This window comes from Echiichthys vipera (assembly GCF_963691815.1).
Source record: "Echiichthys vipera genome assembly, chromosome: 4".
Classification (NCBI taxonomy): Eukaryota; Metazoa; Chordata; class Actinopteri; order Perciformes; family Trachinidae; genus Echiichthys; species Echiichthys vipera.
The window spans coordinates 35,426,344-35,449,188 of NC_139829.1; the positions used below are offsets into that span (position 1 = coordinate 35,426,344).

At 46.0% G+C, this 22,845-nt stretch overlaps 3 protein-coding genes across 5 annotated transcripts; 1 reads left to right on the forward strand and 2 right to left on the reverse strand.

The window, feature by feature from the left end:
* Positions 1 to 1,491: 1,491 nt before the first annotated feature.
* brd3os (BRD3 opposite strand) lies at positions 1,492 to 2,217 on the reverse strand (the record flags this gene model as incomplete). Its single annotated transcript, XM_083913042.1, has 2 exons — positions 2,012 to 2,217; positions 1,492 to 1,929 (listed from the first exon to the last, which is right to left on the reverse strand). The coding sequence occupies exon 2, from the start codon at positions 1,831 to 1,833 to the stop codon at positions 1,492 to 1,494; it is 342 nt and encodes a 113-aa protein (XP_083769168.1). The 5' UTR covers positions 1,834 to 1,929; positions 2,012 to 2,217.
* A 1,383-nt stretch (positions 2,218 to 3,600) lies between these two features.
* On the forward strand, positions 3,601 to 7,162 carry LOC310946545 (uncharacterized protein). The gene is made up of 2 exons (XM_083913038.1): positions 3,601 to 3,836; positions 5,551 to 7,162. The coding sequence occupies exons 1-2, from the start codon at positions 3,608 to 3,610 to the stop codon at positions 6,906 to 6,908; spliced, it is 1,587 nt and encodes a 528-aa protein (XP_083769164.1). The 5' UTR covers positions 3,601 to 3,607; the 3' UTR covers positions 6,909 to 7,162.
* A 1,885-nt stretch (positions 7,163 to 9,047) lies between these two features.
* On the reverse strand, positions 9,048 to 13,883 carry LOC310946547 (inactive phospholipid phosphatase 7-like). 3 transcript variants are annotated; one of them, XR_014593191.1, is made up of 5 exons: positions 13,612 to 13,883; positions 11,462 to 11,784; positions 11,207 to 11,388; positions 9,452 to 10,041; positions 9,048 to 9,348 (listed from the first exon to the last, which is right to left on the reverse strand). XR_014593191.1 is itself a non-coding variant. In XM_083913040.1 (4 exons), exons 1-4 carry the CDS (start codon positions 13,851 to 13,853, stop codon positions 9,835 to 9,837), a joined length of 954 nt encoding a protein of 317 aa, XP_083769166.1. In that variant the 5' UTR covers positions 13,854 to 13,883; the 3' UTR covers positions 9,048 to 9,834. The 3 variants fall into 3 exon arrangements, 2 of the variants coding, with proteins under 2 accessions (XP_083769166.1, XP_083769167.1); XM_083913040.1 differs by having other exon boundaries at positions 9,048 to 10,041; XM_083913041.1 differs by lacking the exon at positions 9,048 to 9,348 and having other exon boundaries at positions 9,825 to 10,030.
* Between the last annotated feature and the right edge of the window lie 8,962 nt (positions 13,884 to 22,845).

The following is a 22,845-nucleotide window of genomic DNA, read 5'->3' on the forward strand; positions in this document are numbered from 1 at the left end:
GTAATCACTGAAATCCTTATTTTCTGACTTCCTTTGTTTTTATAAATAAAGACGTAAACTTTGACGCCGGCTCGACTCTCATTCACGCCGCGTTGCCTCCAGAGGCTGGTTACCGTGGAAACGCTCACACAGGGTTCCTGTCGTGTGATGATGTCACGGATGATGTCACAGCCGACGCACGCTCTCCTGAAGTATCAGGACATCTGATGTTTGTGTTTCCTTTGGTTTGTCTCCAGACGCCATGATGTTGGTGTTTGTTTGTTTGTTTGTTTGTTGTTGTTTGTTTGTTGTTGTTTGTTTGTTTGTTGTTGTTGTTGTTTAAAGGACAGAAACGTCTCATTAACGAGACGAACGAGTCCACCACAAACAGGAAGTGTCTCTGGGGACTAAGATAATGACGGGACCGACCACGGGAGCTCTGGTGTCGTCACCACGGTTCTCACGCTGCTTCGTCAGTGTGTTGAACAAACGGCTCAGGTGTGATTCTGCACCAACACGCCTCGGACATCAGCGTCCAAACCAAACACGCCACTTCCTGTAACGCACCGGACGTGATGTCACGACCACGTCACACCAACAGCGTCTGATTCTGCAGTTTTTCAAAACGACTCAATTTATTTTTTTACATCTGTTTTTATTCATTTTTCACTTTTTTCAGGAAACTGAACTGAATCGTTTCCTTTGTTCTGAACTCAAAACAACGTTTCCCTCAAAGAACCAGAACCAGAACCACGACTGTGGCTCATGGAGAACATCCGGCCCGGTCCGGTCTGGTCTGGTCTGGTCTGGTCGGGTCGGGTCGGGTCTGGTCCGGTCGGGTCTGGTCTGGTCTGGTTGAGTCAGGTCTGGTTTGGTTTGGTCCGGTCGGGTCTGGTCCGGTCTGGTCTGGTCTGGTTTGGTTTGGTCCGGTCCGGTCGGGTCTGGTCTGGTCTGGTCCGGTCTGGTCTGGTCTGGTCTGGTCCGGTCTGGTCGGGTCTGGTCCGGTCTGCTCTGGTCCGGTCCAGTCTGGTCTGGTCTGGTTTGGTTTGGTCCGGTCCGGTCTGGTCTGGTCTGGCCCGGTCTGGTCTGGCCCGGTCTGGTCTGGTCTGGTCCGGTCTGGTCTGGTCTGGTCTGGTCCGGTCGGGTCGGGTCTGGTCTGGTCTGGTCCGGTCCGGTCGTGGAGAAGCAACGTTGTCCCGGCGGCTTCACTCGTGTAAAGTAGCACAAAAGAAGTTGAACAGAAACACGGACTCCATCTGTGGACGTCCAAACAGAGTCCCTGGGTCCTCACGCCCATCCCCACTTTACATCAGTGTTTCATACACTTATCATGACATCTCTGACTCAAACAACTTTAACAGAAGTCTCAGGGACCTGGTCTCAGGGACCTGGTCTCAGGGACCTGGTCTCAGTGCAGCGGTTCTGACCCGGTCCACGTGGTTCCAGGAAGTGCGTTTAAATAAAGTTTAAATCCAGTTCCGTGAGAATCGCCGACCCCCCCTTGGTTCCAGTCTACATGACGCTGCAGATCCTGGACCGCCCGTCGGCGTCCTCCAGGCCCCGCTTGTCCCGGATCAGCACGGCCTGGTTCCCGAAGCTGCTGTACCAGCTGGACTGGCTGCGGGTCAGGTAGGTGGAGGGGGGCCCCACCTGCAGGTCCTGCTGCTGCTGCTGCCAGATCAGCAGGGACGTGTCCCGGTACCTGAGCCGGGCAAAGGCCTCCGACAGGGCCTTCTCCGCCAGGGGGGGGCGACTGGGACCAGGAGGACCAGGAGGACCAAGAGGACCCGGAGGACCCGGAGGACCAGGAGGACCCGGAGTTTCCTCTACAGCAGCTGGATCACAGTCGGACATGTTGGAGGTGTCGGCATGACGACAGGAGAGACACGGGGTCCGGAGCGGCTCAGGTCCAGGTCCAGGTCCAGGTCCAGGTCCACCTCAGTCCTGGTCCTGAGGGAACAGAAGCAGGTGGATCTGGACCCGGATATGAACTTTATATTTAATAAACATAAACAAACAGAGACGCACTCACTGCTTCGCTTTTTTCCCCGTCGGCTCCCGTACTTTCTCACACACACACACACACACACACACACAGCAGCTAACGGCAGCTAATCCTCCCTGTTAGCTTCTGTTGTTAGCTTCTGTTAGCGTCACAGCCGTGATGACGTCACTACGCCGGAGGTGACTACGTCAGAACATAAACTGTGACGTAGTGTCTTTTTCTCTCTCTTCTGTTTGGCTGCTGTTAGCACGTTAGCTGCTGTTAGCATCGTTAGCTCACCGCTGCCGAAGCTGCTGCTGAATCCAATAGCAACGGTGTGTCTTAAAACCGGGTCCGGGCGGAAACACGCAACACGGAAACAAACGTTCCGTTTCCAAAAGAAATTAATAACTTTATAAATGAATAAGGAAACAGGAAATAATGAATACAGCAGATGTATAAATATATTAAAATAATCAAATGTATAATTTAATAAAATATAAAATAAATACAGAAATAAAGTAAATGAATGTACAATAAGAATTGCATGTGTAATTAAATTCAGAAGTAAATGAAAGCACAGACACAATAATAATCATAATAATCATAAATGATACTGTGTGTATGACTGTGACTCCTGCAGCTGTTAATGTTGATGAGTGAATGTAAACTGTTCTCTGGGTCCTCAGGTTTATATTTGTATGTGTTTGTTTGTTTTCATATTTCTCTGATTTTCTAAATGAACTGTTTTTAATTATTGTTCATAAACATTTTTAAAAACGTAAACCGTGTTTCTGCCTCAGTGACTTTAGTTAAAACACACACACACACAGAGACACACACACACTCACACAGAGACACACACACACACACACACACAGCAGAAAAAGGTTCCTGTTTGCACCGCTGTCGGACGCTCTTGAGTGTGACTCCAGCGGAAGTGCGTCTCCTCTGCTCTGTGAGTGAGAGGAGCAGATGAACCGTGTCCTGTGTTTTATTCCATAAACACGTTTTATTGAGTTTGTTTTTGACTCACATTTGTTTCTTAATGACGTGATTTTACGGTTTTTAACGTAAACGTCACAAACTTTTCTGTTTGTGGCGGAAGTGGAAACATTATGTTTCCCGCCACAGAACAAACCGTGTTTTCAGGTGTTTACGTCATCACTTCTTATTTTATTATGTTTACTTTCTGTCACTGCTGCTTTTATTATTATTATTATTATTGTTCTTCTCTTTGTTCATGTTTTGTTTTCTTTCGGTGTTGATGAAAAAAAAAGGGACTCCAGCGGAAGTCAGACGCTCTTAAGTGTGACTCCAGCGGAAGTCGGACGCCCTTAAGTGTGACTCCAGCGGAAGTCAGACGCTCTTAAGTGTGACTCCAGCGGAAGTCGGACGCCCTTAAGTGTGACTCCAGCGGAAGTCGGACGCCCTTGAGTGTGACTCCAGCGGAAGTCGGACGCCCTTAAGTGTGACTCCAGCGGAAGTCGGACGCTCTTGAGTGTGACTCCAGCGGAAGTCGGACGCTCTTGAGTGTGACTCCAGCGGAAGTCGGACGCCCTTGAGTGTGACTGCAGCGGAAGTGTTCAGCCCAGTCTCGTGGTGTCTCTGGAGGTGCGCGCGTGCTCGTTGGGGGTCACCATCATGTCTCGTGGGGTCTGTGGAGGTGCGCGCGTGCTCGCGGGGGTCACCCGCGTGTCTCCCGCGGACTCCCTGAGGGAGCTCGTGACCGAGCAGCTGAGCGCGGCCGCGGAACGAATCTGCGCCGCGTTCACGGAAACGCTGCAGGAGTTCCAGGAAACGATCGACGGACAGAGAAAACTGCTGCACACGGTCTGCAGCCCCCAACTGCGGCTGCGCAGGATCCACGCAGGTACGTCACCGGCGGCATCCGCGCGCACACCTGTAATGATTATTATATTACAGTATATTTGATTATAACTTTATATTCTGTTATCATCTGTTATATTACTCTAAAGTGACGTAGATTATATTATAATATATTATATTATGTTTTATTGTTACTTTAGATCAGATCCTGTTTTATTACAGTAAGTTAAGTAATAATATAATATAACTTTATATTTTATTATATTATATTAAACTTGTCTTTGTTGATCTTTGATGAAACTCAAGTTTCCTTCAGCTTAAAAACAAAATACAGTAAAATATAAAAACAATAAACTGAGTAAATAAATCAATATTTATGAGTTTGATGTGAGAAAAACATGTGAAACCAAAATCACAGGAAGTGAAATCAGAAAAATGAAATGTGAGGAAAAGTTTATTTTATATGATTAAAATACGTTTCATTATTTTATGTTTGTTCTGTGAATGAAATAATATTAGAGTTCATCAGTGAACACATCCAGGGGGGGGCTGATGTGTGCAGGGGGGGCTGATGTGTGCAGGGGGGGCTGATGTCTGCAGGGGGGGGCTGATGTCTGCAGGGGGGGGGCTGATGTGTGCAGGGGGGGCTGATGTCTGCAGGGGGGGCTGATGTCTGCAGGGGGGGGCTGATGTCTGCAGGGGGGGGCTGATGTCTGCAGGGGGGGGGGCTGATGTCTGCAGGGGGGGGGCTGATGTCTGCGGGGGGGGGCTGATGTCTGCAGGGGGGGGCTGATGTCTGCAGGGGGGGGCTGATGTCTGCAGGGGGGGGCTGATGTCTGCAGGGGGGGTTGTTGTTGTTGATGTTGTTGATGTTGTTGATGTTGTTGTTGTTTACCCTGGTGCCTGATGTTGTTGTTGTTTACCCTGGTGCCTGGTGTTGTTGTTGTTGTTTACCCTGGTGCCTGATGTTGTTGTTGTTTACCCTGGTGCCTGATGTTGTTGTTGTTGTTTACCCTGGTGCCTGATGTTGTTGTTGTTTACCCTGGTGCCTGATGTTGTTGTTGTTGTTTACCCTGGTGCCTGATGTTGTTGTTGTTTACCCTGGTGCCTGATGTTGTTGTTGTTGTTTACCCTGGTGCCTGATGTTGTTGTTGTTTACCCTGGTGCCTGATGTTGTTGTTGTTTACCCTGGTGCCTGGTGTTGTTGTTGTTGTTTACCCTGGTGCCTGATGTTGTTGTTGTTTACCCTGGTGCCTGGTGTTGTTGTTGTTGTTTACCCTGGTGCCTGATGTTGTTGTTGTTTACCCTGGTGCCTGATGTTGTTGTTGTTTACCCTGGTGCCTGGTGTTGTTGTTGTTGTTTACCCTGGTGCCTGATGTTGTTGTTGTTTACCCTGGTGCCTGGTGTTGTTGTTGTTTACCCTGGTGCCTGGTGTTGTTGTTGTTTACCCTGGTGCCTGGTGTTGTTGTTGTTGTTGTTCATCTGTGTGTTGATGTCAGCACAGTCTGGCAGCCGTGTTCGGTAACCACAGACCGTTACCACGGTTACCACGGTTACCACCGTTAGGACTGTTACGTTGTCATTACAGACGCCTCAACCTCGGCTGGAGCTGCCGGTGGTTCCTCACAGGACACTGATTGTCACGTGTTGTGTGTTGTTGTGAGAGACGTGAGGTGAACTGGCGTCTGAAGGGGGGGGGGGGGGGGGCGGGGGGTGTGGTCTTCACTGACGTCCTGTGTCTCTGGTTCTGTCCCCAGAGCTCCTGCAGCAGCAGCAGCACGTCTGTGTTCAGGAGAGGAGCTCCAGTCCGGACCAGGAGGACCCGGAGCCTCCACAGGTCAAAGATGAGACCCAGGAGGAGCTCTGCACCCCCCAGGAGGGGGGGCAGCTGGTCCTGAAGCAGGAGGCCCACGCCTCCACGCTGACCGTGACCCCCGGTCCTGACGACCCTCTGAGTGCTGCAGACCACGAGTCCGCCGCCAACATGCCGGTGATAATCTCTGTGGTGTCAGAAGCAAACGGTGACCCCCAGCTGCTCCGTCAAGACCCTCACGAAGCCGAGAGCCAAGACCCCAAAGACCCCAGAGACCCCAAAGACCCCAAAGACCCCAAAGAGCCCAAAGACCCCAGAGACCCCAAAGACCCCAAAGAAGACCAGCACGGAGACTCAGGATCCACTGGAGCCGCAGGACCAAACCCAAAGAAGAGACGTAAGAAGGGCACCGAGCAGCTGTCGGAGCGTCAGCGTGAGACCGACGCAGCCAAAGAGTCCTTCACGTGCGACACGTGCGGCGACCGCTTCAGCTACCGCTCCTCTCTGAAGATGCACCTGAAGATCCACACAGGTGAGAAGCCGTTCACCTGCAGGACCTGCGGCGTGACGTTCAGACGCCTCAGTCACCTGAAAGGTCACATGGCGACGCACGAGAAAACCCAACCGGTGGAGAAGCCGCACGCCTGCGAGACGTGTGGGAGCCGCTTCATCTCCCTGTCCTCGCTGAAGGTGCACGCGCTGCTCCACACGGGGGAGAAGCCGCACGCGTGCAACACCTGCGGCCTGAGCTTCAGACGCCCCAGTCACCTGAAGAGCCACATGACCTCCCACACGGGCGAGACGCCGTACACCTGCAACACCTGCGGGCGGAGGTTCAGGCACCACTGCCAAATGAAAAACCACATGAAGAGCCACACGGGGGAGGACGCGCACGTGTGTAAGATCTGTGGGCGCCGGCTCAAGACCGCCTCAACCCTAAAGATCCACATGAGGATCCACACGGGCGAGAAGCCGCACGTCTGCAGAACGTGCGGCACCGGGTTCAGCAACCGCTCCACGCTGACGACGCACATGAGGACCCACACGGGCGAGAAGCCGCACGCCTGCAGAACGTGCGGCAAGAGATTCCGGCAGCGCATCCACCTGACGGTCCACGCCAGGACCCACACCGGGGAGAAGCCCCACGTCTGTAAGACCTGCGGCCACCAGTTCACCAACCACACATCCTTAAGGTCGCACACGAGGATCCACACGGGCGAGAAGCCGTACGCCTGCGAGAAGTGTCAGAAGGCGTTCAGGACCAGCAGTGCCCTGGGGGTCCACATGAGGTGCCACAGGTGACGGGCCACAGGGAGCCACAGGGCCGCACGCTCAGGAGACCTGCGGGGGGGGGGGGGGGGGGGGGGTCTGTGAGGCGGCTCATGTGTGGACGCACACCTGACCCCCTGAGCTGTTTCCCTCTTACCCAGACCACACCCCCAGGATTCAAACCGTGACCCTGGGGCGGACTTGCTGCCGTCCACGGACCACTCTTTTGTCCTACTCCGCTCGTCACTGCCGTTACTTACCGCCCTCCCAAACCCGACCCACCTTCCTCTCACACTTCACGGATTTTCGTACCCCCCCACTCCCCCCCCCCCCCTCCCACTCCCATGGTCCCATCCTGGATCTGGTCCGCTCCACTGGACCCACATTAAACCAGATCTCCAGCATCAACCTCCACATCTGTGACCATCTTCATCATCATCATCATCATCATCCACGTCCGCTCAGCCTCTCTCACCGGTGCGATGCCGAACCCCAAGACCCCCCCCCCCCCCCTCCACGCCAGCATCCCTACAGCTCTCCCAGGGGGGGGTCCATGCAACTGCTTCCTGTCACACTTCCAAAATAAAATCCACTCCATTTACAGCAACCTGACCCCCTCCCTGCTCCCTGAACCCCACCCCCGGATCCCTCCCCATCACACTCTCAGAGACCGACACCAACTCACCAAGGGAATGAAAACCTGCACCTGGACCTGCACTTGGACCCTAGACCCCGTCCACCTGCCTTCCAGCCGTCACCTCTGTCCCGAGGCGTCCCCCAGGGTTCAGTGCTTGGTCCTCTCGTCTTCGTCCTCCCCCTCACAATCATGGTCTCCACTTCCCCTGCTACGGTCCAGATCTACATCTGCACCAAGTCCCCCCCCCAGTCACCTTCCTCTCCCCCCCTGTCAGCACTGACCCTGTTACCCGGGCCCCTCCTGGACTCAAAGGTGCAGACCTGTCTGTTGTAGAGTCTTTTATTTTGTAACTTTTATCAGTTTTTTTATTTGATTTTGTGTAGTTTAAAGTTGTTGTTCGTGTTTTTGAGAACAAGCTTTTTTTTATTCCAGTCAGAGAAAACGAAGTTTTAGTCGACAGCGTTTCTCTTTAAAGTCCAGTTTTCATCAGGAGCCACAGACCACCTGAGTCTGATCCACCGCCTCAGAGCTGCTGGAGAATCCAGAAAGACTTCAGGTTCACATCCAAAGTGACCCTGAACATCTGTTGCCACGGTGAAGCGTCCCCTCTCTAGAGACGCCCTGTGGCGTCCTGTTGGACAGCCCGTCCCCTCTTTGGCCTCTGACGACCCGGTCCTGCCAGACCTGCACCCGGGGAGAGACCCGGTGTTCTGCACCCGGGGACGGACCCGGTGTTCTGCACCTGGGGACGGACCCAGTGTTCTGCACCCGGGGACGGACCCAGTGTTCTGCATCCGGGGAGAGACCCGGTGTTCTGCACCCGGGGACGGACCCGGTGTTCTGCAGGTCTGGAGGCGGCTCTGGAGCTGGATGCCCCCGGGTCCCCTCTCTGAGGGGGTGAGACGACGCCGTTGGTGTTTTGATGAGCGGATCATGTGACGACTGGACATGTGATGTGAACCTTGACTTCCTGTGACATCATTTCCTGTCGTGTTTATGAATAAATCATGTTTCGCAGTAAAACTTCAGCGTTGTGAACTTTTTGAAACTCTTTTATGAACTGAAGAGAAAAGAAACTGGTTCTGACCCGTGACCCGGTTCCTCGGGTCCCCGGTCCCGTCTGTGCGGAGGCGTTTCCTTTAATGAGGAATAATTAATATTTAATAAGGTGATTAGTTCTTTTGTTAGAACACGTGTGGTTTTCTTCTGCTGCTGTTTGTTGTTGTTTGAACTTTAATGTTTATCATTATTATCATTGTTATTGTTATTCTATGAGATCACAAACAGGCGAGGACACCTGAATATTTCTGGATTAAGAAACGTTATTAATGCATTATTTTAATGATTATTTATTTATGGTTAATTCTTAATTATTATGAAGTATTATTATTAAGGATCCATGTTTTCATGTTTACGCGTCAAAAATCATCAAAGTTCATTTAAAATGAAAATAGAATAAAATTTATTTTCTGCAAAAAATCAAAATACAACGGAAACGTCCTGTTTAACGATGCTAACCCATGCTAACGTCAGGGTTTATGCTAACGTCAGGGTGATGCTAACTTCAGGGCCATGCTAACGTCAGGGCCATGCTAACTTCAAGGTGATGCTAACTTCAGGGTGATGCTAACTTCAGGGTTGATGCTAACTTCAGAGTGATGCTAACATCAGGTTGATGCTAACTTCAGGGTGATGCTAACTTCAGGGCCATGCTCACTTCAGGGTGATGCTAACGTCAGGGTGATGCTAACTTCAGGGTGATGCTAACTTCAGAGTGATGCTAACGTCAGGGTGATGCTAACTTCAGGGCCATGCTAACTTCAAGGTGATGCTAACCTCAGGGTTGATGCTAACTTCAGAGTGATGCTAACGTCAGGTTGATGCTAACTTCAGGGTGATGCTAACTTCAGAGTGATGCTAACTCCAGGGTGATGCTAACTAACACAGCTACAGTTAGCGCGCTACAACAGTCCGGTTCTTTCCAGCGCAGCAGAAACCAAACCTGAGGAAGTTCAGACCTGAACCAAAACCTGGACCAGGTCCAGCAAGAGCATCCGTCCACTCAGGGGGCGCTAAACAGGAAGCAGGAAGCTGCAGGAAGCTGTCTGGCAGAATACGGAGCCCAGCAGGACCAGGCCAAACCAGTCTAAACCAGTCTAAACCAGGCCGAACCAGTCTAAACTGGTCCAAACGAGGAGCGTGTCTCATCAGAGCTGAGGTGGACCGGTCCAAACCAGTTCAGGAAGAACCCGTTTACAGCAGATCATCAGGACAGGACGGTCTCACTCCCATCTGAACCGGTCCCGACCGGTCCGGACCGGTTCAGACCAGCGGGGTCCAGCGCAGCGTGCCGATGGAGATGAGGGTCTGGCAGGTGGCGGAGTCGAGCCAGACGGACTCCACCAGACTGAAGTGCAGGAAGCCGAGAGCGAAGCCACAGCCGACGTCCGACAGGTGATGTTTACCCAGAAGCACCCGGGACACGCCCACCAGGAAGGCCCACAGGTAGAGCAGGATCCTGAGGGGCACCTGGGGGACAGGAGGACTGCGTCACTACCACTCCACTACGGAGGGACCAGACCACCGGACCTGGGGCTTCTCGTGGTTCCAGGTCCAGGATCTAAGTAGTTTTACTTTATCTTAAGTACGAGGACACAGAGACCAGGACACAAGGACCAGGACACAGAGACCAGGACACAAGGACCAGGACACAGAGACCAGGACACAGAGACCAGGACACAGAGACCAGGACACAAGGACCAGGACACAAAGACCAGGACACAAGGACCGGGACACAGAGACCGGGACACAAAGACCAGGACACAGAGACCAGGACACAGAGACCAGGACACAAGGACCAGGACACAAGGACCAGGACACAAGGACCAGGACACACGGACCAGGACTCAAGGACCAGGACACAGAGACCAGGACACAAAGACCAGGACACAAGGACCAGGACACAAGGACCAGGACACAGAGACCAGGACACAAAGACCAGGACACAGAGACCAGGACACAAGGACCAGGACACAAAGACCAGGACACAGAGACCAGGACACAGAGACCAGGACACAGAGACCAGGACACAAGGACCAGGACACAGAGACCAGGACACAAGGACCAGGACACAGAGACCAGGACACAGAGACCAGGACACAGAGACCAGGACACAAGGACCAGGACACAGAGACCAGGACACAAGGACCAGGACACAGAGACCAGGACACAGAGACCAGGACACAAGGACCGGGACACAAGGACCGGGACACAGAGACCGGGACACAGAGACCGGGACACAAGGACCGGGACACAGAGACCGGGACACAAAGACCAGGACACAGAGACCAGGACACAAAGACCAGGACACAGAGACCAGGACACAAGGACCGGGACACAGAGACCAGGACACAGAGACCAGGACACAGAGACCAGGACACAAAGACCAGGACACAAAGACCAGGACACAGAGACCAGGACACAAAGACCAGGACACAAGGACCAGGACACAAAGACCAGGACACAAGGACCAGGACACAGAGACCAGGACACAGAGACCAGGACACAAGGACCAGGACACAGAGACCAGGACACAGAGACCGGGACACAAGGACCAGGACACAGAGACCAGGACACAAGGACCAGGACACAAGGACCAGGACACAGAGACCAGGACGTAGTAAAACCCACTGACCGCCAGCACCAGGTGGTGCAGCAGGAACTTGGAGACCATGACGGCGCGGCTGGCGTGGGCGGCCGGGAAAGAATACGTATCCATGGCGATGTAGTCCAAAAGCCCCGGCGGGAAGTCCCAGGGTCCTCTGCGTTTCACCAACTTCTGCACGCCGGCGACCGTCATCAGATCCAGGACCAGAGCTGAGGGAGACACAGACCATGACACCCCGTCCCGTCACCGTGGCGACGAGACAACGTAAAGACGTTTCCTCACCCAGCAGCAGGTTGACGAGGACTTCCTGTCCGGCGAGCGTGTTGCTCCTCCACAGACAGACCAGCGTCCCGCAGAGCCAGGGGAGCGCGTGTCCGCTGAGGGCCAGCAGGGTCACCATGGAGCGCAGCGGGGCCCCGGCGCCGCGGGTCCCGGCGCACACGCCCAGGCGCTTGGACAGGCTGATGTCGATGGCGAGCAGAGAGTTGATGGCGATGCCTCGGAAGGACGGGTTCAGCTGCATGCAGTCCTGCTCCGGCCAGCGGGACGCGTCCTTCGCCCCGCCGTCAGGTGCTGGGCCCCCCTCTGAGGAGTCCCTCGAGCCCCTGAGGATACAGAGACCAGGACACAGAGACCAGGACACAGAGACCAGGACACAAAGACCAGGACACAAAGACCAGGACACGAGGACCAGGACACAAGGACCAGGACACAAAGACCAGGACACAGAGACCAGGACACACGGACCAGGACACAGAGACCAGGACACAGAGACCAGGACACACGGACCAGGACACAAAGACCAGGACACAGAGACCAGGACACAGAGACCAGGACACAGAGACCGGGACACACGGACCAGGACACAAAGACCAGGACACAAAGACCAGGACACAAAGACCAGGACACAAGGACCAGGACACAAGGACCAGGACACAGAGACCAGGACACAGAGACCAGGACACAAGGACCAGGACACAGAGACCCGGACACAGAGACCAGGACACACGGACCAGAACACAGAGACCAGGACACACGGACCGGGACACAGAGACCAGGACACAAAGACCAGGACACAGAGACCAGGACACAGAGACCAGGACACATGGACCAGGACACACGGACCAGGACACAAAGACCAGGACACAAAGACCAGGACACAGAGACCAGGACACAGAGACCAGGACACAAAGACCAGGACACAGAGACCAGGACACAGAGACCAGGACACACGGACCAGGACACAGAGACCAGGACACAGAGACCAGGACACAAGGACCAGGACACAAAGACCAGGACACACGGACCAGGACACAGAGACCAGGACACAGAGACCAGGACACAAAGACCAGGACACAGAGACCAGGACACAGAGACCAGGACACAGAGACCAGGACACACGGACCGGGACACAAGGACCAGGACACAGAGACCAGGACACAGAGACCAGGACACAGAGACCAGGACACAAGGACCAGGACACAGAGACCGGGACACACGGACCAGGACACAAAGACCAGGACACACGGACCAGGACACAGAGACCAGGACACAAGGACCAGGACACAGAGACCAGGACACACGGACCAGGACACAGAGACCAGGACACAAAGACCAGGACACAGAGACCAGGACACATAGACCAGGACACACGGACCGGGACACAAGGACCAGGACACAGAGACCAGGACACAGAGACCAGGACACAGAGACCAGGACACAGAGACCAGGACACAGAGACCAGGACACACGGACCAGGACACAGAGACCAGGACACAAGGACCAGGACACAGAGACCAGGACACAGAGACCAGGACACAGAGACCAGGACACAGAGACCAGGACACACGGACCAGGACACAAGGACCAGGACACAGAGACCAGGACACAGAGACCAGGACACACGGACCAGGACACAAGGACCAGGACACAGAGACCAGGACACAGAGACCAGGACACAAGGACCAGGACACAGAGACCAGGACACAGAGACCAGGACACAGAGACCAGGACACAGAGACCAGGACACAGAGACCAGGACACACGGACCAGGACACACGGACCAGGACACAGAGACCAGGACACAAGGACCAGGACACACGGACCAGGACACAAGGACCAGGACACAGAGACCAGGACACACGGACCAGGACACACGGACCAGGACACAAGGACCAGGACACACGGACCAGGACACAAGGACCAGGACACAGAGACCAGGACACAGAGACCAGGACACACGGACCAGGACACAAGGACCAGAACACACGGACCAGGACACAAGGACCAGGACACAGAGACCAGGACACAGAGACCAGGACACAGAGACCAGGACACAGAGACCAGGGTTAGGGTTAGTCCAGTTCATGTCCCGGGTCTGGTCCTGGTCCTGGTCCTGGTCCTGGTTCTGGTTCTGGAGGTGCTGGACTCACCGTCCTCCGGCGTCCTCCTGCTGATTCTGCTGTCTGCTGGCTCTCCTCGGACCCCCCCCCGGCCCCGGCTCCCTGCGGGGGGGCTGGTTCAGGGACAGGAACTCGGGCCGGTTCAGGACGTTGTTGCGGTCTCGGGCCCGGGACCGGGTCTGGGACCGGGTCTGGGCCTGGGTCTGGGACCGGGTCTGGGTCTGGGCCTGGGCCTGGGCCTGGGTCTGGGTCTGGGCCTGGGTGCCGGGCATGTTTCAGACGCTGCAGGGGGACGAACACGGATCAGGTCTGAGGTCTGAGGGGGGGGGGGGGGGGGGGGGGGCGCTATTTATAGAAGAGCTGCCCTCCTTCTGTCAGCTGTTCACACACACACACACACACACACACACACACACACACACACACACACACACACACACACACACAGAGACACACACAGACACACACACACACACACACACACACACTCACACACACACACACACACACACACACACACACACACACACACACACACACAGAGACACACACAGACACACACACACACACACACACACACACACACACACACACACACACACACACACACACACACAGACACACACACACACACTTTTTACTCATTTTGCTTCTGTTTTTACTCATTTTGCTTCTGTTTTTACTCATTTTGCTTCTGTTTTTACTCATTTTGCATCTGTTTTTACTCATTTTGCTTCTGTTTTTACTCATTTTGCATCTGTTTTTACTCATTTTGCTTCTGTTTTTACTCATTTTGCATCTGTTTTTACTCATTTTGCTTCTGTTTTTACTCATTTTGCTTCTGTTTTTACTCATTTTGCATCTGTTTTTACTCATTTTGCATCGGTTTTTACTCATTTTGCTTCTGTTTTTACTCATTTTGCTTCTGTTTTTACTCATTTTGCTTCTGTTTTTACTCATTTTGCTTCTGTTTTTACTCATTTTGCTTCTGTTTTTACTCATTTTGCATCTGTTTTTACTCATTTTGCATCTGTTTTTACTCATTTTGCATCTGTTTTTACTCATTTTGCTTCTGTTTTTACTCATTTTGCTTCTGTTTTTACTCATTTTGCTTCTGTTTTTACTCATTTTGCTTCTGTTTTTACTCATTTTGCTTCTGTTTTTACTCATTTTGCATCTGTTTTTACTCATTTTGCATCTGTTTTTACTCATTTTGCTTCTGTTTTTACTCATTTTGCATCTGTTTTTACTCATTTTGCATCTGTTTTTACTCATTTTGCTTCTGTTTTTACTCATTTTGCTTCTGTTTTTACTCATTTTGCATCTGTTTTTACTCATTTTGCTTCTGTTTTTACTCATTTTGCATCTGTTTTTACTCATTTTGCTTCTGTTTTTACTCATTTTGCTTCTGTTTTTACTCATTTTGCTTCTGTTTTTACTCATTTTGCATCTGTTTTTACTCATTTTGCATCTGTTTTTACTCATTTTGCATCTGTTTTTACTCATTTTGCTTCTGTTTTTACTCATTTTGCATCTGTTTTTACTCATTTTGCATCTGTTTTTACTCATTTTGCTTCTGTTTTTACTCATTTTGCATCTGTTTTTACTCATTTTGCTTCTGTTTTTACTCATTTTGCTTCTGTTTTTACTCATTTTTCTTCTGTTTTTACTCATTTTGCTTCTGTTTTTACTCATTTTGCATCTGTTTTTACTCATATTGCATCTGTTTTTACTCATTTTGCATCTGTTTTTACTCATTTTGCATCTGTTTTTACTCATTTTGCATCTGTTTTTACTCATTTTGCATCTGTTTTTACTCATTTTGCTTCTGTTTTTACTCATTTTGCATCAGTTTTTACTCATTTTGCATCTGTTTTTACTCATTTTGCATCTGTTTTTACTCATTTTGCATCTGTTTTTACTCATTTTGCTTCTGTTTTTACTCATTTTGCATCTGTTTTTACTCATTTTGCTTCTGTTTTTACTCATTTTGCTTCTGTTTTTACTCATTTTGCATCTGTTTTTACTCATTTTGCTTCTGTTTTTACTCATTTTGCTTCTGTTTTTACTCATTTTGCATCTGTTTTTACTCATTTTGCTTCAGTTTTACTCATTTTGCTTCTGTTTTTACTCATTTTGCTTCAGTTTTACTCATTTTGCTTCTGTTTTTACTCATTTTGCTTCTGTTTTTACTCATTTTGCATCTGTTTTTACTCATTTTGCTTCTGTTTTTACTCATTTTGCTTCTGTTTTTACTCATTTTGCTTCTGTTTTTACTCATTTTGCTTCTGTTTTTACTCATTTTGCTTCTGTTTTTACTCATTTTGCATCTGTTTTTACTCATTTTGCTTCTGTTTTTACTCATTTTGCTTCTGTTTTTACTCATTTTGCATCTGTTTTTACTCATTTTGCTTCTGTTTTTACTCATTTTGCTTCTGTTTTTACTCATTTTGCTTCTGTTTTTACTCATTTTGCATCTGTTTTTACTCATTTTGCTTCTGTTTTTACTCATTTTGCTTCTGTTTTTACTCATTTTGCTTCTGTTTTTACTCATTTTGCATCTGTTTTTACTCATTTTGCATCTGTTTTTACTCATTTTGCTTCTGTTTTTACTCATTTTGCTTCTGTTTTTACTCATTTTGCTTCTGTTTTTACTCATTTTGCATCTGTTTTTACTCATTTTGCTTCTGTTTTTACTCATTTTGCTTCTGTTTTTACTCATTTTGCATCTGTTTTTACTCATTTTGCTTCTGTTTTTACTCATTTTGCTTCTGTTTTCACTCATTTTGCATCTGTTTTTACTCATTTTGCATCTGTTTTTACTCATTTTGCATCTGTTTTTACTCATTTTGCTTCTGTTTTTACTCATTTTGCTTCTGTTTTTACTCATTTTGCTTCTGTTTTTACTCATTTTGCTTCTGTTTTTACTCATTTTGCTTCTGTTTTTACTCATTTTGCTTCTGTTTTTTACTCATTTTGCTTCTGTTTTTACTCATTTTGCTTCTGTTTTTACTCATTTTGCATCTGTTTTTACTCATTTTGCTTCTGTTTTTACTCATTTTGCATCTGTTTTTACTCATTTTGCTTCTGTTTTTACTCATTTTGCATCTGTTTTTACTCATTTTGCATCTGTTTTTACTCATTTTGCTTCTGTTTTTACTCATTTTGCTTCTGTTTTTACTCATTTTGCATCTGTTTTTACTCATTTTGTTTCTGTTTTTACTCATTTTGCATCTGTTTTTACTCATTTTGCTTCTGTTTTTACTCATTTTGCTTCTGTTTTTACTCATTTTGCATCTGTTTTTAGTCATTTTGCTTCTGTTTTTACTCATTTTGCTTCTGTTTTTACTCATTTTGCTTCAGTTTTTACTCATTTTGCATCTGTTTTTACTCATTTTGCATCTGTTTTTACTCATTTTGCTTCTGTTTTTACTCATTTTGCTTCTGTTTTTACTCATTTTGCTTCTGTTTTTACTCATTTTGCATCTGTTTTTACTCATTTTGCTTCTGTTTTTACTCATTTTGCTTCTGTTTTTACTCATTTTGCTTCTGTTTTTACTCATTTTGCATCTGTTTTTACTCATTTTGCTTCTGTTTTTACTCATTTTGCATCTGTTTTTACTCATTTTGCATCTGTTTTTACTCATTTTGCATCTGTTTTTACTCATTTTGCATCTGTTTTTACTCATTTTGCTTCTGTTTTTACTCATTTTGCATCTGTTTTTACTCATTTTGCTTCTGTTTTTACTCATTTTGCATCTGTTTTTACTCATTTTGCATCTGTTTTTACTCATTTTGCTTCTGTTTTTAGCCATTTTGCTTCTGTTTTTACTCATTTTGCTTCTGTTTTTAATCATTTTGCATCTGTTTTTACTCATTTTGCTTCTGTTTTTACTCATTTTGCTTCTGTTTTTACTCATTTTGCATCTGTTTTTACTCATTTTGCATCTGTTTTTACTCATTTTGCTTCTGATTTTAGCCATTTTGCTTCTGTTTTTACTCATTTTGCTTCTGTTTTTACTCATTTTGCATCTGTTTTTACTCATTTTGCATCTGTTTTTACTCATTTTGCTTCTGTTTTTACTCATTTTGCATCTGTTTTTACTCATTTTGCTTCTGTTTTTACTCATTTTGCATCTGTTTTTACTCATTTTGCTTCTGTTTTTACTCATTTTGCATCTGTTTTTACTCATTTTGCATCTGTTTTTACTCATTTTGCTTCTGTTTTTACTCATTTTGCATCTGTTTTCAGTCATTTTGCATCTGTTTTTAGTCATTTTGCTTCTGTTTTTACTCATTTTGCATCTGTTTTTACTCATTTTGCTTCTGTTTTTACTCATTTTGCTTCTGTTTTTACTCATTTTGCATCTGTTTTTACTCATTTTGCTTCTGTTTTTACTCATTTTGCATCTGTTTTTACTCATTTTGCTTCTGTTTTTACTCATTTTGCATCTGTTTTTACTCATTTTGCTTCTGTTTTTACTCATTTTGCTTCTGTTTTTACTCATTTTGCATCTGTTTTTACTCATTTTGCTTCTGTTTTTACTCATTTTGCTTCTGTTTTTACTCATTTTGCTTCTGTTTTTACTCATTTTGCATCTGTTTTTACTCATTTTGCTTCTGTTTTTACTCATTTTGCATCTGTTTTTACTCATTTTGCATCTGTTTTTACTCATTTTGCTTCTGTTTTTACTCATTTTGCATCAGTTTTTACTCATTTTGCTTCTGTTTTTACTCATTTTGCTTCTGTTTTTACTCATTTTGCATCTGTTTTTACTCATTTTGCTTCTGTTTTTACTCATTTTGCATCTGTTTTTACTCATTTTGCATCTGTTTTTACTCATTTTGCATCTGTTTTTACTCATTTTGCATCTGTTTTTACTCATTTTGCTTCTGTTTTTACTCATTTTGCATCTGTTTTTACTCATTTTGCTTCTGTTTTTACTCATTTTGCATCTGTTTTTACTCATTTTGCATCTGTTTTTACTCATTTTGCTTCTGTTTTTAGCCATTTTGCTTCTGTTTTTACTCATTTTGCTTCTGTTTTTAATCATTTTGCATCTGTTTTTACTCATTTTGCTTCTGTTTTTACTCATTTTGCTTCTGTTTTTACTCATTTTGCATCTGTTTTTACTCATTTTGCATCTGTTTTTACTCATTTTGCTTCTGATTTTAGCCATTTTGCTTCTGTTTTTACTCATTTTGCTTCTGTTTTTACTCATTTTGCATCTGTTTTTACTCATTTTGCATCTGTTTTTACTCATTTTGCTTCTGTTTTTACTCATTTTGCATCTGTTTTTACTCATTTTGCTTCTGTTTTTACTCATTTTGCATCTGTTTTTACTCATTTTGCTTCTGTTTTTACTCATTTTGCATCTGTTTTTACTCATTTTGCATCTGTTTTTACTCATTTTGCTTCTGTTTTTACTCATTTTGCATCTGTTTTCAGTCATTTTGCATCTGTTTTTAGTCATTTTGCTTCTGTTTTTACTCATTTTGCATCTGTTTTTACTCATTTTGCTTCTGTTTTTACTCATTTTGCTTCTGTTTTTACTCATTTTGCATCTGTTTTTACTCATTTTGCTTCTGTTTTTACTCATTTTGCATCTGTTTTTACTCATTTTGCTTCTGTTTTTACTCATTTTGCATCTGTTTTTACTCATTTTGCTTCTGTTTTTACTCATTTTGCTTCTGTTTTTACTCATTTTGCATCTGTTTTTACTCATTTTGCTTCTGTTTTTACTCATTTTGCTTCTGTTTTTACTCATTTTGCTTCTGTTTTTACTCATTTTGCATCTGTTTTTACTCATTTTGCTTCTGTTTTTACTCATTTTGCATCTGTTTTTACTCATTTTGCATCTGTTTTTACTCATTTTGCTTCTGTTTTTACTCATTTTGCATCAGTTTTTACTCATTTTGCTTCTGTTTTTACTCATTTTGCTTCTGTTTTTACTCATTTTGCATCTGTTTTTACTCATTTTGCTTCTGTTTTTACTCATTTTGCTTCTGTTTTTACTCATTTTGCATCTGTTTTTACTCATTTTGTTTCTGTTTTTACTCATTTTGCATCTGTTTTTACTCATTTTGCTTCTGTTTTTACTCATTTTGCTTCTGTTTTTACTCATTTTGCTTCAGTTTTTACTCATTTTGCATCTGTTTTTACTCATTTTGCTTCTGTTTTTACTCATTTTGCTTCTGTTTTTACTCATTTTGCATCTGTTTTTACTCATTTTGCTTCTGTTTTTACTCATTTTGCTTCTGTTTTTACTCATTTTGCATCTGTTTTTACTCATTTTGCATCTGTTTTTACTCATTTTGAATCTGTTTTTACTCATTTTGCATCTGTTTTTACTCATTTTGAATCAATTTTAACTCATTTTGCATCGATTTTTACTCATTTTGCATCGATTTTTACTCATTTTGAATCAATTTTAACTCATTTTGCATCGATTTTAACTCATTTTGCATCGATTTTTACTCATTTTGAATCGATTTTTACTCATTTTGAATCGATTTTTACTTATTTTGTATCGATTTTTACTCATTTTGCATCAATTTTTACTCATTTTGTATCGATTTTTACTCATTTTGCATCGATTTTTACTCATTTTGCATCGATTTTGAATCAATTTTTACTCAATTTGCATCAGTTTTTACTCATTTTGCATCTGTTTTTACTCAATTTGCATCCGTTTTTACTCATTTTGCATCGATTTTATATCGATTTTTACTCATTTTGCTTCTGTTTTTACTCATTTTGAATCAATTTTTACTCAATTTGCATCAGTTTTTACTTATTTTGTATCGATTTTTACTCATTTTGCATCAGTTTTTACTCATTTTGCATCGATTTTGTATCGATTTTTACTCATTTTGAATCGATTTTTACTCAATTTGCATCAGTTTTTACTCATTTTGCATCGATTTTGTATCGATTTTTACTCATTTTGCATCAGTTTTTACTCATTTTGCATCAATTTTGAATCGACTTTTACTCATTTTGCATCTGTTTTTACTCATTTTGCATCAGTTTTTACTCATTTTGCATCGATTTTATATCGATTGTTACTCATTTTGCATCTGTTTTTACTCATTTTGAATCGATTTTTACTCATTTTGAATCGATTTTTACTCATTTTGAATCGATTTTGAATCGATTTGCATCTGTTTGTACTCATTTTGCATCGATTTTTACTCAATTTGCATCTGTTTTTACTTGAAAATTAGTAAAAATCGATTCAAAATCGATGCAAAATGAGTAAAAATCGATTCAAAATGAGTAAAAATCGATTCAAAATGAGTAAAAATCGATTCGAAATGACTAAAAACCGATTCAAAATCGACGCAAAATGAGTAAAAATCGATTCAAAATCGATGCAAAATGAGCAAAAATCGATGCGAAATGAGTAAAAATCGATGCGAAATGAGTAAAAATCGATTCGAAATGACTAAAAATCGATTCATAATCGATGTGAAATGAGTAAAAATCGATTCAAAATCGATGAAAATTAGTAAAAAATCGATTCAAAATCGATGCAAAATTAGTAAAAATCGATTTAAAATGAGTAAAAATCGATGCAAAATGAGTAAAAATCGTTGCAAAATGAGTAAAAATCGATTCAAAATCGATGCAATATGAGCAAAAATTGATGCAAAATGGTTCAAAATCGATTCAAAATAAGTAAAAATCCAGGCAAAATCGATACAAAATCGATAAAAATCGATGCAAAATCGATGGGAAATCGATTCAAAATTGACTCATTTCGCATCTTTTTTGAGTCATTTTGCTTCTTTTTGTTAAACAACAATAAAGAAAAACACAAAAGTGTCAAAGTTCTTTTATTTCTTACTTTTTTTCCTTTAATGACAAAAACAACAACACACAGGCCCCGCCCCCTTGTCTAAGCCCCGCCCCCGCATCTGAGGTCACACACAGGCCCCGCCCCCAGCGCTGAGGTCACACAGTCCCCGCCCCCAGCTCTAAGGTCACACACAGGCCCCGCCCCCATCCCTAAGGTCACACACAGGCCCCGCCCCCAGACCTCAGGTAGCACACAGACCCCGCCCCCAGCCTACGTGGCCCTCAGGTAGCTGTAGAGCGTGCTGAGGCCCCGCCCCCAGTCTACGTGGCCCTCAGGTAGCTGTAGAGCGCGCTGAGGCCCCGCCCCCAGTCTACGTGGCCCTCAGGTAGCTGTAGAGCGCGCTGAGGCCCCCCTCCAGGACCTCGTTGACAGGCTTGAGCAGAGGGTTGTGGACGATGTGGAGTCCTGTATCCAGCGGGTGACACGCCAGCCTCTGGAGCCGGCTCAGCTGGTGCAGGTCCTGCTCACACACACACACACACACACGGTCATGAGTTAGACCAGCGCCCGGACCCCGGTCCAGAGTCTGAGCGAGGCGGACTTTACCTGAGGGACGTCTTTGATGTCGTTAAAGTCCAGATTCAACAGCTCCAGCCTGCAAGAGACCAGACCAGACGTGTGCTAAAGTGAACTCTAGGAGACTAAACGTGTGTTAAAGTGTCCTCTAGGAGCATAAACGTGTGCTAAAGTGTCCTCTAGGAGCATAAACGTGTGTTAAAGTGTTCTCTAGGAGCATAAATGTGTGTTAAAGTGTCCTCTAGGAGCATAAACGTGTGCTAAAGTGTCCTCTAGGAGCATAAACGTGTGTTAAAGTGTCCTCTAGGAGCATAAACGTGTGCTAAAGTGTCCTCTAGGAGCATAAACGTGTGCTAAAGTGTCCTCTAGGAGCATAAACGTGTGTTAAAGTGTCCTCTAGGAGCATAAACGTGTGTTAAAGTGTCCTCTAGGAGCATAAACGTGTGCTAAAGTGTCCTCTAGGAGCCTAAACGTGTGTTAAAGTGTCCTCTAGGAGCATAAACGTGTGCTAAAGTGTCCTCTAGGAGCATAAACGTGTGTTAAAGTGTCCTCTAGGAGCATAAACGTGTGCTAAAGTGTCCTCTAGGAGCATAAACGTGTGTTAAAGTGTCCTCTAGGAGCATAAACGTGTGCTAAAGTGTCCTCTAGGAGCATGAACGTGTGTTAAAGTGTCCTCTAGGAGCATAAACGTGTGTTAAAGTGTCCTCTAGGAGCATAAACGTGTGCTAAAGTGTCCTCTAGGAGCATAAACGTGTGTTAAAGTGTCCTCTAGGAGCATAAACGTGTGTTAAAGTGTCCTAGGAGCATAAACGTGTGCTAAAGTGTCCTCTAGGAGCATAAACGTGTGTTAAAGTGTCCTCTAGGAGCATAAACGTGTGTTAAAGTG